This window comes from Stenella coeruleoalba, assembly GCF_951394435.1.
Source record: "Stenella coeruleoalba genome assembly, chromosome: 5".
In the NCBI taxonomy this organism is placed as follows: domain Eukaryota; kingdom Metazoa; phylum Chordata; class Mammalia; order Artiodactyla; family Delphinidae; genus Stenella; species Stenella coeruleoalba.
In genome coordinates this window covers 102,412,927-102,428,793 of record NC_137150.1, presented here as the reverse complement: position 1 = coordinate 102,428,793, position 15,867 = coordinate 102,412,927, and the positions used below count along the sequence as shown (strand labels likewise).

Below are 15,867 nucleotides of genomic sequence, written 5' to 3'. Positions count from 1 at the left end.
ACATCAGCAATTTCATATTACTCAGCCAGAAACAGTGGATAGGAGTGGTTAATAAACATAATAAAACAAATAAGTTATTTTTACTTTTTTGGATTTTAAAGGTTGACACATTATAACCTAACAAAAATTACCAATTACTTCATGGTGACCATAAGTTATAAATGTTAATTAAATATACTTTTATTTAATAAAACTGAGAAAAATTATTTAATAAATGCAGTTTTATAAACATAAAAACTATTTACACAGCAGTTTTAAATCTGCCGTAACAGTAGTTCAATAAATAAATAAATATTCAAAAACAGAACTGTTTTCCTCTTAGTAAATTCAATGTAATTCTCAAATGCTCATTTCTTTCAGTAGGAGGAAATAATTTAGATAATAAACATATTCACTTCCTGTTCATATAAAAGTCTCTTTTTGGATAGCCAATTAAATTCAGAGTCCTCTCTCTCTCCACTCTCCTTTTCTTGGTAGTAATCTAAGCTTCAAGAATCTTACTATTATGACTTTGAGGAAGGAGGGTTCACTTTGCAGATACTTATTGTAGGGGACGAAAAAGTTTTCCTTGACCCTCTTAGGGTCCCTAGTCTGAGTCTGAAAATTAAACTGGAAAAGACAGATTAATAGGAGAAAGGCGTACAGTTTTATTGAATTTTTACATATACATGAAAGCCTTCAAAAGAAATGAAGACCTGAAGAAATGACCAGAGCAGGAAGCTTTTATACCTTTACAAATAAAAACAATAAATTTGTGAAGAATTGACAAGACAAAGGGGTTTGGGCTAGGGCTAGTAAATGATGAAGTAACTAGGAAAGAAAGGGTTAGTTTAACGAGGATTGTTGGTACAGATTTCTTGACCCCAAATTCCCCATCTCTGGTGACAAGAATGTCTTCCCTCCTCCTGGTATAGCAAAAGTAACTTTCACATGGGAGTTTTAGAATTTGTTTTGGGGAAGGATGAGGGGGTGAGCAGTCAGAGTGACCTTCCTGCTTCTGCCATCTTTTTAAAATTCCTTCAGCTTATGATATTTAATATGCCAAGATGCCACATTTGGGGGTAGCCTGTTCTGAACCCCATCATTACCTTCAGGAATCCGTTATTGATTAGTTTTTCCATTCTCCCAGCCAGGGAAGGCAATATGACACACAGAGAATACCTAGCAGTCTCATCCTATTGGCTCACCTCTCTCCTCAGGTCCTACAGCCTCCCTTCAGAAGCTGGCTAGGCTTCTTGTTCCATACACTCTACCATAAAGTTCTTCATCCCTTACAATGACAATTCCTTGGCAAGCATAGCATCTTCAACTCTTTACTGCTTTTCATCTCATACTTGTCTATAAAGTGAATATTTTCAGATCTTTTCTATATCCAGTAGGAAAATTTAAATGGTGAGTGGGGACTTATCTCTGGACCTTTTCTAGCTACCCATACACTGCTAACATTTTTTTCTCTATTGCAGTGATTCCATGTTAGCATAGAACATTCCAAACTGATGAATTTCCCCATGGTTCCAGACAGGATCTGGGGTAAATATCACATCTCTCCACAGATTCTCACATCTAGGAGTTTCCATCTTCCCCACTGGGTAATTGCTGGGTGCTGGGTGCTGGTAGAGGCCAACAAGGAAGGGAGTCCCACACTGGTGGTTAAATTCTGCTTTCCTCTTCCAGTCTTCTCTAACCCACCCCCTTAGCTCAGAAATGGTTGTTATCCCCTTTTTATGTGGAAATAAAACCAAGTTTCTGTGTATGATACATATATTTTTTTCATCCATTTTTCTTCATTCTTTTGTTTATGATATAAATATTTACTCTGTGTTTTCCAAATTTTGCTCTTGGTACTCGAAACTAAATTGAGGAAATTTAAAAAATAAAAAAAGCCAATATGGATGCTTTCTTCTAGCCAGTTTCAGGCTATTGAAATCAAAAGCCACACAGAAGTTCAAATAACTATATTTTTAGGAATGAACCACCCTTTATTGTAATGAATACTGGTATAATAGAGGTAGAGCAATGTTATTAATAAACACTTATCTTCATAATACTCTCATTTATATAGTTTCTTTCTTATGTTTTTAAAATAACCCTGTAAGTTATGTCAAGAGTAGAACTGGCATGTTGAATATTACTAAATACCATGATTTATTTCATTCACTCTCACAACAACACTATGCATACAGAGAATTGCCTCATTTTACACATGAGAAGGTTGAGGTTCCACAATGACTTAACTGATTATTTAAGCTTATCTGACATTAAATGCTGGAGCTAAAATCTAATCTACAGCTTCCTTGCCTTTCCTAGTACCTCATACCTTTTATAAGTAATATCTGAGATATGCATTATACACATATAATCATTTGAATAACTTTTTAAACTATTGGTAAAGAGCAAATAATACTATGGAATGATACAACTATATGTTTCTAAATTTCAAACTATTAGACTAACACAGATGTATATGGAAAAGAAACATTGAAATCTCATAACCTTTCATCACAGGACACAATTTATGGCTTTCTGTCATTTGATAATGAAAGTTAAATTTTCTGTGTGATTACTGGAATGGGGTATAATAACTCATTCTCCAAAACCAATTTATATAGAAAACATATTCAATACAAAGATGTTTGAGTTCCTGTATTTCTTTTTTGTCACATAGCAGCAATTTGTGTGTGACTCAAGATAGAGTGAGAACTGATGGCAGTTATTTCTTCAAGATAACATGGAAAAGATCAAGGGTATTGAAAGTGTGCATCAGTTAAAATCGTTCATTTTAAATTAAACTCATGTTCTTCAGTGACAGAAGTTCCAAATAACATATTTATCTTTAAGGATTAATAGTGTTTTACCCAAATATTACTCTTGGTCAAAAAAACATGTTTATTAGTTTGGGTTTGTTTTTTTTTTAGTAGCTTTAAAAGCCACTGAGGCCACAGACAGCAGTGGACATCTGAATCTATGTTTTCCAAGGTGCACAAAGTTTGGACTGAGTCTTTGGTACTTTCACAACTTATGTTGAAGATACAATGAAATTTGTAACCTCTGTGTACAAATAAATGTGTCAGTGATCTTTATCACTGAAAATTAAAGAATTCTGAATGCAATAATTATAAGGTGCTTGGCAACTTCATTTGTAGAACTGACAATTTCAATTTCTGAGCTTTTAATATCTTTCATAACCTCCGAAGTTGAGACCATAAAATCATGTCTTTTCCCACATATTTCAAACCATTTCGAGTGTTTTTCACTGCAGTAATGGACACTATGGTTATCTCCACAACAATCATTCCAAAATTCTCCATCATGAAGTGGCTGTGAGAGTTGGGTGGAACTGGGTAGACTTTGAGTGTCCCACAATCACTGAGATAATCTCAAATTCCTTACTGCTGCTTTTGTCACAGTAATCCACACAGCAAATGATTCTGAACATCTAGAATAAATTCAATTAATGCATAGCATTTTCTGGCCACTGAGATTAGTTGAAGATTAGACCAATCATCATACAAGTTGGTATTTATGAAAATAATTCTGGAAACACATGTCCACCCCTCCTAATGATGTGATTTGTGGATGTGCCATCAGACTGCCACCCTGAGAAACACCAATTTGAAGATATAAAACTGAAACACGGAGTAGACCAGAGATTTGATCAAACCATATCTAGACATATTATTTGTCTGAAACTTTTAAACTGTATGAATAAGTTCCCTTATAATTTGTCATTTGAGATAGATTTTATCTAACAAGTTAAATAGTCTTAACTGTGTATCTCCTTGATTCATAAGGACAGTCATAACAAATATCTCTGTTGCTAGAGGTATTGTGCCTCATGATTTTTACAGTTTAGTTACATTAACTTAAATCATCTGTTGAGCAATTAAAGAGAAAAAATATTTGTATTAGTTTGCTTAAAAGGTTAAAAAGCAAATGATACTGTATTTTAATCACATACTTGGCTGATAGCATCTTTTGTCCTCTTTCTCTGTAATCAAGGAATATTAAGATGAGAATGGGATCACAATGATTATCTAGTTTAACAATATATCTGAGGCTTAAATTCCATTCAACTGGTCATTAGCCAACTCTTGATCACTTCCAGTGATAGGAAACTCACCTCCTGAGATAGCTTCTTCCATCTTTATTCAAAATTTATTGGCAAGCTTCATTTTTATTCATATTAGAATGCTGACTACTAGTTTACTGAAAATCCTGTAAACTTTAATGGTATCATTTCCATTTCTCTCTAGATAATAATTTGTTGCTTCTATTTCCCTTCGGGCAAAGCATCCATTGCTAGTCACATTTAAAATTCCTACTGTCTTAATTCACACTTGATGTTAGCCAAAAGGCTGAGAAGCGATGCTGCTGTCTTTATTCAGAGATATTACTTCTAGGACTTCGCTGGTGATCCGGTGGTTAAGAATCCGCCTGCCAATGCAGAGGACACGGGTTCGATCTCTGGTCCAGGAATATCCCACATGCCGCGGGGCAACTAAACCCGTGGGCCTAGACCCCATGCTCCGCCAAAGAGAAGCCACCGCAACGAGAAGCCCGCGAACCACAACGAAGAGTAGCCCCTGCTCGCCGCAACTAGAGAAAAAAAGCCCGTGCAGCAACACAGACCCAGCGCAGTAAAAAAAAAAAAGATGTCACTTCTATTTTCTTTTTAACCAATCCACATTGGGCTACTATGTTTATCTAATTTAGCAAATTATTATTACAGAAAAATTTTAAAAGGAATTGTGATTCTCATAATGCCTTTCTTTGTGCTGAAAAGTCAAAAATTTCTAAAACTGGCTGTGACAAAAATTGCTAGTTTCAAGTTGCCAATTGCCTAACAGATACCTAACTTTTCTTCCTTGCTGAAAGAACTCCCACCATATTATATATGGCAATAAGGCCAGTAAACATTTTACATTTTCCTATGTCCTTTATAGAGGTGGTCGTGAGACACCGTACTGGTCACAGAGAAATAAAAGAAATCCCTTCCGTGGGGCATCCGTGGATGGGATGATTTCAGTTGGTATGTGCCTTTTGCCCTGTGTCCTTTCCCTTTTCCTTCCTAAAATGCTGATACCCATAGGTTGGGCCATTTGTCACTACAAAGCAACTCACATACAAGAAAGATGGCTGAACAAAAAGTTAGAAGGAACATTAAGTCCTTACAAATATCATCCCTGGACTGCCTATCCTTGAACTTATTACATGAGAAGTAACAAAGTCTTAATTTTTCAGCAAATATTCTCTATTGACTGCTGAATAGTAATAATAATCTTCTGTCATCAAAATAAACCTGTTTTCTTCCAAAATGAACAGTAATGTAAAATTATAACAAAGAAAAAGACTGCGAGTTGGTAAGGATTTAGAAAATGTGCAAAGATGTAAATATTGCATTGATCCATTTTTATGAATGTGCCCCTCCACTCTAGAAGATAGTTCAAATGAACCCCGATGGATGATCATTTAATTATAATGTAGTCTTTTTTAATACGTAGCTCCTAGGATAGATAAAGAACGTTATGCACTCCTGGGACTTCCCTGGTGGGACAGTGGTTAAGAATCCGCCTGGCAATGCAGGGGACACGCGTTCAAGCCCTGGTCCGGGAAGATCCCACTTGCCGTGGAGCAACTAAGCCCGTGCACCACAACCACTGAGCATGCGCTCTAGAGCCCGCGAGCCACAACTACCGAAGCCCGCGTGCCTAGAGCCCGTGCTCTGCAACAAGAGAAGACACTGCAATGAGACACACTCACACCGCAACGAAAAGTAGCCCCCACTCGCTGCAACTAGAGAAAGCACATGCGCAGCGACGAAGACCCAATGCTGCCAAAAATAAATAAATAAATAAATTTATTTAAAAAATAAATACAACCCAGATCTTTAAAAAAAAAAAAAAAAAGAATGTTATGCACTCCTTAGTTCTTCTATGTCCCAGTTGTTTCTGGACACTTAACAAACCTATCATATGCCGGGGGCGGGGGGGTGGAATATACCTGTGTGTATAAATTACATGTTTATACACACATAAACACACATATATACAGTTGAACCTTGAACAATCCACTTATGCATAGGGTTTTTTCCCACAGTAAGTACTACAGTACTACACAATCTGTGGTTGGTTGAATCCACTGATGTAGAACTGCAGATAAGGAGGAACAGGGCATACAAAGAGCTGACTATAAATTATACTAGGATTTTTTACTGCACAGAGGGTCAACACCCCTAATTCCCATGTTGTTCAAGGGTCAACTGTGCATTCAGGCTGCAAAGACAGAACACCACAGACAGCATGGTTTATCAACAACAGAAATTTATTTCTCACAGTCCAAGAGTCTGAGAAGTCCAAGATCAAGGCCCAGTCAGATTCGCTGTCTGGTGAGAGCCTGCTTCCTAGTGCACAGAAGGGCAACATCTCACTGTGTCCTCACAAGGCAGAAAGGATAAGGGAGCCCTCCAGAGTCTCCTTTACAATGTTCTAATCCCATTCATGAAGGTTCTGTCTTCATGATCTAATAACCTACCCCAGGTCCCATCTCCTTATCATCACATTGGAGGTTAGAACTTTAACATGTGAATTTGCGGGGGCAGGAGGGGTGCTAGGACCACAAACATTCTGTCTAATATATTGTATTGACCTGTCCTTAAATTCATTTATCCTTTTTTCTGCTTAGGAGCTTTTTTCCAAGCTCCTAAGTCTGCTTGGTGAATTATTGGTTTCTTACTATGCTGTCTTCATCTAGTATTTCCAATTTTTTTATACAGCAGATTCCTCTTCCTCTTGCCATTACACCAGAAGTGAGAGCAGCTATGTTAGTTTCCCTCCCTATTAAGCATACATCGCTTTTGGAGTTTAGTTCTTTTTATGTTTCTTTGTGTACTCAGATCTCTGATGGGTTTTAAAAACTAGATTCTGTAGGTTATCTGGTTTATTTTGTTTGTTAGGGTAAATCTCTTGCCACTTTCTGAATCTGAACTAAAAACTAAAGTGTCATGTGGTTTTGTTTAATTTAAAGATTATAAAATTATGATATTTATTAATATGATTTCATTTTTAATTCAACCAATAATTAGATCAATGGTCCTGTAAATAGAACAGTATACCAAGAATCTAGAGACCCATGCTCTGGAACTTGCATTGCCACTGATTACCTATGTGGCTTGTGGAAATACATTTAATCTTATCGTTTCTCCATGTGTAAATATATTAAAGTGATAACCACTAGAAAGACAAGAAAAGAATAGCATTCAAATGAGAAATATTATTTAAGCTCAATTTCTCCAAAAAGAATAGAAAGAAAGAATATGAAACAACTATGATATGACGTTAACAAATCATTAATTCTGGAAAGTCAATAATACCATATTAGATTCACAATTTTCCACATTTTTTGTAAATTTTTCTGAATTAAAAAATATAATCATAATACTAACACATCACTCCAACAAGTGTAGCAACCAATGAAATAAGTGGAAAATGTGCTGACTGCAGACCAGCCAGCATAAGGGGTGCAATAAAGCAAAACCTACAAAACTCACCAGGAAATTTTTAATAGCCTGGTTTTCCACTTGCTGTCATATACTCCACTTGTTGTCTGACATGAAAGTTGGCAGATCCAACTGCAAAATCTCTGGAGAGATGACAAGAGAAAAAGATTTCTTTTTGAATTACCGAGGCTTTGCAGAATCCCAAGAATCTCCCCTCCAAAAATAAGGCATATAAATAGGTATATAAATAAGCACAGTGTCTTGTGTTGATTTCCCATCCTCCAAATGTACTTAAAAATACAAGAATTTTTTTAGATTCCACTTATAAGTAAACTATAAGTATCTGTCTTCCCCTCTCTGGCTTATTTCACTTAGCATAATGTCCTATAATTTCATCCATGTTGTCATAAATGGTTAAATAGTATCCATATATGTATCACATCTTCTTTATCCATTCATCTATAGACAGACATTTAGACTGTTTCTATATCTCGGCTATTGTAAATAATGTTTCAGTGAACATGGGGGCTGCAGAAATCTCTTTGAGATACTGATTTCATTTCCTTCAGATATATACCCAAAAGTGGGATTGCAGAATCATATGGAGTTCTGTTTTTAATTTTTTGAGGAACCTCATACTGTTTTCCATAATGGCTGCACCAACAGTGCACAAGTTTTCCCTTTTCTCCACATCCTCACCAACACTTGTTATTTCTTGTCTTTTTTTATAAAAACCATCCTAATAGGTACAAGGTTGTATTTCATTGTGGTTCAGAGTAGAGTGGTAATCACCAGGACCTAAAGGGTGAGGGAAGTAGGGAGATGCTGGTCGAAGGGTATATGCCTTCAGTTATAAGATGAACAAGTTCTGGGATCTAACGTACAACATGATGTGTATAGTTAATAACACTGTGTTGTACACTTGAAATTTACCAAAAGAGTAGATCTTAAACATTCTTACCACAGAAGAAGTAACTGAGGTGATGGATGTGTTAATTAACCAGATTGTAGTAATCATTTCACAAAGTATATGTATATCAAATCATCACATTGTATGCTTTAAATACATAAAATTTAATTTGTCGATTATGCCCCAATAAAGGAAAAATATAAGAAATTTAAGTGATATAGCAAAGATACAGGGTCCAGGAAAACAGCAGACAGAGCTGTGATATTTAGCAATCACACAGAAACACAGGACTTAAAAGGTCTTATAGAGTTCTGGCTCATCACATTCATTTTAAACAAGAAACTAAGATCTAGAAAGCTAATGTACACTGAAGTTGAAGTTATTAAAATAAACAGATTTACAAATCTGTTCTTTCAGACTGTTAATGTCTGTATCATTCCATTGACTTCTAGACAATTCCCATTAGAAATTGCAAGGAGAGCTTTAATACTTCTCTCTTCCTCACTTTTGACCTACTTCCAGTCAGCAACCAAATTTTATAAGTTCTTCATCTCAAAACTCAAGTTTTCCAACTTCAAGATATAGTTATTTTTAATTGTCAAAAGTAGAGCTATTGAAAGTACATAAACCAACTATGTTAATTATGGAACCGAAGTCACTATTCATTTTTTTCTGCCATAAAATCATGTTATTAATCAATACAGAATATAAAAACCCCCATTACAACATCCAACAAATCTGGATTCAGTCCCACTAAGCATTTTAAACATTTAATCTCTATGCTTCAAAATATCTTTTACTTTTGTCCTTTCCTAAATAGTCCTCTTGTCACTAGTCCCCAATGTTTACCCTTTTGCATTTTTATGCTACTTCCAGTCTCATTGCTCTAAAACATAGATTAGAGCTTGCTATTTCATTCTTCAAAGGTATTCATCACCTTCCAGATACACACACACACACACACACATGCACACACACCCTAAAATACCATAACATGGCATATAAGAATTCCATGGGATGAAACTTGGAATCAGTTATTTTATTTTATCAGAGATGGAGTGGAGACTTAAACAGGAAAAATAAAAGATACTTAGATTAAGACTAGGACTCCTATTTGGGAAGTACTTGGACCAGGTAAAGGATACTGTGAAGGGCACTGTTTAAGTTCCCCAAAGCAGTGGCTAGAATAGAGGGTTAAACCTAGCACTACAGCTTGGAGCTGACATATCAAGGAAGAATGTTCCAATGTATCTAAAATTCTCACCCTATCTGTGCTTGAAAAGCATAGTCATCAATCATTTTCACTTTTTGAGTAGAATATCTTCTCTCCCTATTGTTTAAGACACTGTCCACTAATCATCATAAAAAGACATATCCCAGCAAGCTCTACCTCGCTAGAAATAGCAAGTGATCATTGCACACCTAATGAAGTAGGAGAAAAGCTCAATTGCATGTATGTTGGAGGAAGTGGAACGTATATGCCAAATGTTGAATAAATGACTGTGCTAGAGAAAATAGGATACCCCGATTGGCCATTTGCTATTCCCTATTGATGTACCCAACCAGGAGAGGGTAGGTGGAGGCAGTCCACCCAACCCACAGGAAATGGGTTCCTCAAAGGAAAGAGGAATTCTCGTGCCATAAAAGGAGGAAAAAGAAAATAAATAGTTCTGGACATTATACCAACTAGTCTCTTAAAAAGCATAAAAGAATCTATAAATGACAATTTGATAAGAGATCTGCATTCTCTACACATTTGTTATTGTAACCAAACGGTTAATTTTTAAATACACAGAATTAGGCATAAAAATTTCTTTAAGTACAAATTATACAGTGATCAGATTCTGTACTTCCATTTAAATGTTTTTGGTTTTGTACTCTTGACTATTTTTATTTTACTAGTTGCAACTGATTAATACTCCCATAATAATTAATGTTGATGCTCTCCAAACTATTCCAGGTACCACGTAGTGTCTCTTTACTGAGAAGCCCTAAAAAATAAATTTGTGGGTCTCCTCCTCTCCCTTACTGAAGGTGGCAATGATAACGTTTATGGAACATTTACTATGTTCCAGGCACCATTTTAAGTACTATATATGTTTTAACCACTTAGAGCACATATCCCAATGCAAAGAAGAATTTGGCATAAGTTTATAGTAATTAGTTAATTTGGTATTAAAATGCAAAATTTGCTCTCACATAGCAATGCTGCTTAAATTAAACTAACAGATTTTTTCATGAGGCTTTTTTTTTTTACAAACTTGCATTTGCATGTGTGAAATCTTGCTGTGAGGCTGCATAAGGCAGAATTAAAAATAGATTTAATGTGCATTACATCTCTATCACATAAGGAAGACCTAAATCAACTCCCCAGGTCTGTCACACCCTTTGGTTCTTTAAAGAACAGAACTAAATTTGTGTGTTCAGCTATGATATTTGGTCAGGTCATCCTACAGTGTTCAGGAATACATCCATTTTACCCACTCTAAAATGGTGATAAAGTTAAAATCGTGCACTAGAAAGGCAGAAGGCTTAATATAGCCATTTAATATATAAATAATCTACAACTGAAACAAAGTGAAAAGACTTTTGTTGTAATGACAAGCTACAAATGCAAAACATGAAAATAGAAGGATCCAATTCATGGTTATAGAAAACATAGACCCTCTTATTATTTTCCCTATCAACCTAATTGAGCAACCAAAGTAATTCTCATAATAGAATTGGTTCTCTTTGAACAAAGTCTGTGAGTATTTCTATGCCAGAAGAACTGCCGATTATATCACTGCTTAAATAAGTAGGAGTTTTGTTCTGATAAGTACGTGTGGAAAATTATTAGGTTTAATTTAAGCAGTTACCACTTATGGAAGCTACATTTAAATTCACAATATTCTTATCTCAAAAATCTGGAGAGAAATCAATAAGAAAAACTCAGTGAGTAAGTATGTTGATTATGTTTTCTGAACTAATAATTCAGAGATCTACAATAACAAAGGATTTTACTTCTCATCTGTGATTATTCAAAATGGGAAGTCGTGAAATTAAAATGTATCAACTCATCTTTTTTTTAGATATTCATCACATTAAACTAAAACTATATCATATAAACTATATCTAGGATCCCTCCCATAAAGCAGGGGTTTTTTTGGTTTTTTTTTTTTTTTTTGCGGTACGCGGGCCTCTCACTGTTGTGGCCTCTCCCGTTGCGGAGCACAGGCTCCAGACGCACAGGCTCAGTGGCCATGGCTCACGGGCCTAGCTGCGGCATGTGGGATCTTCCTGGACCGGGGCAGGAACCCGTGTCCCCTGCATCGGCAGGCGGACTCTCAACCACTGCGGCACCAGGGAAGCCCCCATAAAGCAGTTTTTAAAAATTCTTTTGGATATTATTGTCATTTTCTTCTATTCCTTTTTCAATCAAACTCATGAGATTTCTGCTTCTAGGCATCTTAGAATAACAGGGACTGGATTCACCAAATGATGCTGGAACAATTAAATATTCAAATGCTAATAATGAACCACAAACTTTACCACATGTCATATAAAATATTAACTAAAAGTAGATGGGTCATAAACCTAAATGAAGACCTAAAACTATAAAATTTCTATGACCTTAGGTTAGCAAATATTTATTAGGTATGACACAAAAAGCACTAACCATAAAATAAAATATTGATAAAGTATTAAAAGTAAATTTTTTCCTTTCAAAGACAGTTAAGATAATGAAAATGCAAGCCACTCACTGGGAAAAAAATATTTGGATAGCATATGTCTAATAAAGGGCTGGTATACAGAAAATACAAAGAACTCTCAGAATAAAAAGACGAAACATAGATAAAATATTTGAATAGAAAATTCACCAAATATGTTATACAATAGCAAGTAAGCACGTGAAAAAATCTTAAATATCATTAGTCAGTATGAAAATGCATTTCTTATCAAATTAAACCTACAGTCATACAACCCACTAATCCCACTTGTAGATATTTACCCCAGAAAATGAGAACTTAGGTCCCCATGAAGGCTTGTTCTACAAGGTTTATAGAAGCTTTATTCATTATAGATAAAAACTGGAAACAACCTAGGTGTCCATCAACTGGAGAATGAATAAACTCTGAAATAGAAATGAACTAATAATATTACAAAATATTGTTCCATGATTCAAAGTGCATTATATAAAATATATATAAAATATAAATTACCAATTCCCTGTTTAAACCTTAATATCTATGTACTTTTGTGTGATACCTTTTCCAATAAACCCTTAAGTTCTGGGGGTGGGGTAAGGAATGAATTAATAATATATACAAGAGTATGGACGGATTTTAAATCATCAAAGTAAATGAAAGAAGCTAGACAATAAAGACTATGTACATACATACTACATGATCATACTTAAATGACATTCTAAAAAAGGCAAACTATAGCAAAAGAAAGTGGTTGCCAGAGACTAGCTAGGAGTAGAGAACAGGGATTAATTTACACAAAGAGGCAAAGAAAGTTTTGCAGGTGATGAAAGTGTTCGAATATCATGACTGTGCTGGTGGTTCAAACCATGTTAATTTGTACACTTAAAATCTGTTAAGTTTTGACTTTAAATCAAGATGGCGGAAGAGTAAGACGCGGAGATCACCTTCCTCCACACAGATACACCAGAAATACATCTACACGGGGAACAACTCCTACAGAACACCTACTGAACGCTGGCAGAGCCCTCAGACCTCCCAAAAGGCAAGACCCCCCCCCCCCCACGTACCTGGGTAGGGCAAAAGAAAAAAGAATAAACAGATACAAAAGGATAGGGACGGGACCTGCACCAGTGGGAGGGAGCCGTGAAGGAGGAAAGGTCTCCACACACTAGGAAGCCCCTTCGTGGGCGGAGGCTGCGAGTGGCAGAGGGGGATAGCTTCGGAGCCAAGGAGGAGAGCACAGCAACAGGGGTGCGGAGGGCAAAGCGGAGAGACTCCCACACAGAGGATCAGGGCCGACCAGTACTCACCAGGCCGAGAGGCTTGTCTGCTCACCCGCCGGGGCGGGCGGGGCTGGGAGTTGAGGCTCAGGCTTCGGTCGGAGCGCAGGGAGAGGACAGGGGTTGGCGGCGTGAACACAGACTGCAGGGGGTTAGTGCACCACGGCTAGCCGGGAGGGAGTCCAGGGAAAAATCTGGACCTGCCGAAGAGGCAAGAGACTTTTTCTTCCCTCTTTGTTTCCTGGTGCGCGAGGAGAGGGGATTAAGAGCTCTGCTTAAAGGAGCTCCAGAGACGGGCGCGAGCCGCGGCTAAAAGCGCGGACCCCAGAGACGGACCTGAGACGCTAAGGCTGCTGCTGCCGCCACCAGGAAGCCTGTGTGCGAGCACAGGTCACTATCCACACCCACTTCCGGGGAGCCTGTGCAGCCCGCCACTGCCAGGGTCCCGGGATACAGCGACAAATACCTGGGAGAACTCACGGCGCGCCTCAGGCTGGTGCAACGTCACGCCGGCCTCTGCCGCCGCAGGCTCCGCCCTGCACTTCGTGCCCCTCCCTCCCCCCCCCACCCCCCGGCCTGAGTGAGCCAGAGCCACCGAATCAGCGGCTCCTTTAACCCCGTCCTGTCTGAGCAAAAAACAGACGCCCTCCAGCGACCTACACGCAGAGGCGGGGCCAAATCCAAAGCTGAGCCCCTGGGAGCTGTGAGAACAAACAGGAGAAAGGGAAATCTCTCCCAGCAGCCTCAGAAGCAGCGGATTAAAGCTCCACAATCAACTTGATGTACCCTGCATCTGTGGAATACCTGAATAGACGAGTCATCCCAAATTAAGGAGGTGGACTTTGAGAGCAAGATTTATGATTTTTTCCACTTTTCCTCTTTTTGTGACTGTGTATGTGTATGCTTCTGTGTGAGATTTTGTCTGTATAGCTTTGCTTCCACCATTTGTCCTAGGGTTCTATCTGCGCATTTTTTTTGTTTTTTTTTTTTAATTTTTTTTCTTAATAATAATTTTTTTATTTTAATAACTGTATTATATTTTATCTTATTTTATTTTACCTTATCTTCTTTCTCTCTTTTTTTCTTCCTTCCCTCCTTCCTTCCTTCCTTCCTCCCTCCCTCCCTTCTTTCTTCCTTCCTTCCTTCCTTTCTTTCTTTCTTTCTTTCTACTTCTACTTATTCTATCTACTTTTTCTCCCTTTTATTCTGAGCTGTGTGGATGAAAGGCTCTTAGTGCTGCAGCCAGGAGTCAGTGCTGTGCCTCTGAGGTGGGAGAGCCAACTTCAAGACACTGGTCCACAAGAGACCTCCCAGCTCCACATAATATCAAATGTCGAAAATCTCCCAGAGATCTCCATATCAGCACCAGCACCCAGCTTCACTCAACGACCAGCAAGCTACAGTGCTGGACACCCTATGCCAAACAACTAGCAAGACAGGAACACAACCCCACCTATTAGCAGAGAGGCTGCCTAAAATCAAAATAAGTCCACAGACGCCCCAAAACACACCACCAGACGTGGACCTGCCCAACAGAAAGACAAGATCCAGCCTCATCCACCAGAACACAGGCACTAGTCCCCTCCACCAGGAAGGCTACACAACCCACTGAACCAACCTTAGCCACTGGGGACAGACATTAAACACAACGGGAACTACAAACCTGCAGCCTGCAAAAAGGAGACCCCAAACACAGTAAGATAAGCAAAAAGAAAAGACAGAAAAGCACACAGCAGATGAAGGAGCAAGATAAAAACCCACCAGACCTAACAACTGAATAGGAAATAGGCAGTCTACCTGAAAAAGAATTCAGAATAATGATAGTAAAGATGATCCAAAATCTTGGAAATAGAATGGACAAAATGAAAGAAACATTTAACAAGGACCTAGAAGAACTAAAGATGAAACAAACAACGATGAAAAACACAATAAATGAAATTAAAAATACTCTACATGGGATCAATAGCAGAATAACTGAGGCAGAAGAACAGATAAGTGACATGGAAGATAAAATAGTGGAAATAACTACTGCAGAGCAGAATAAAGAAAAAAGAATGAAAAGAACTGAGGACAGTCTCAGAGACCTCTGGGACAATATTAAAGGCACAAACATTTGAATTATAGGGGTTCCAGAAGAAGAAAAGAAAAAGAAAGGGACTGAGAAAATATTGGAAGAGATAATAGTTGAAAACTTCCCTAATATGGGAAAGGAAATAGTTAATCAAGTCCAGGAAGCACAGAGAGTCCCATACACTAAATCCAAGGAGAAATACGCCAAGACACATATTAATCAAACTGTCAAAAATTAAATACAAAGAAAACATATTAAAAGCAGAAAGGGAAAAACAACAAATAAAACACAAGGGAATCCCCACAAGGTTAACAGCTGATCTTTCAGCAGAAACTCTGCAAGCCAGAAGGGAGTGGCAGGACATATTTAAAGTGATGAAGGCCTCCAACCAAGATTACTCTACCCAGCAAGGATCGCATTCA

At 37.6% G+C, this 15,867-nt stretch overlaps 1 protein-coding gene across 5 annotated transcripts in view; it reads right to left on the bottom strand.

Moving 5' to 3' along the window:
• The window catches only part of LOC307186789 (uncharacterized protein), a 423,851-nt gene that overhangs the window by 309,234 nt on the left and 98,750 nt on the right, over nucleotides 1-15,867 (bottom strand). For 4 of the 5 annotated variants that reach the window (XR_013828462.1, XR_013828463.1, XR_013828464.1 and 1 more), the window contains one exon: nucleotides 7,547-7,638. Coding sequence is in view for 1 of the 5 variants with exons in the window: in XM_079922327.1 (XP_079778453.1) it covers nucleotides 7,547-7,638 (92 nt within the window). In the remaining 4 variants the exon portion in view is untranslated. Of the gene's footprint in view, nucleotides 1-7,067; nucleotides 7,639-13,404; nucleotides 13,747-15,867 lie in introns of those variants that run through there. The other variant, XR_013828465.1, reaches the window with a different exon arrangement.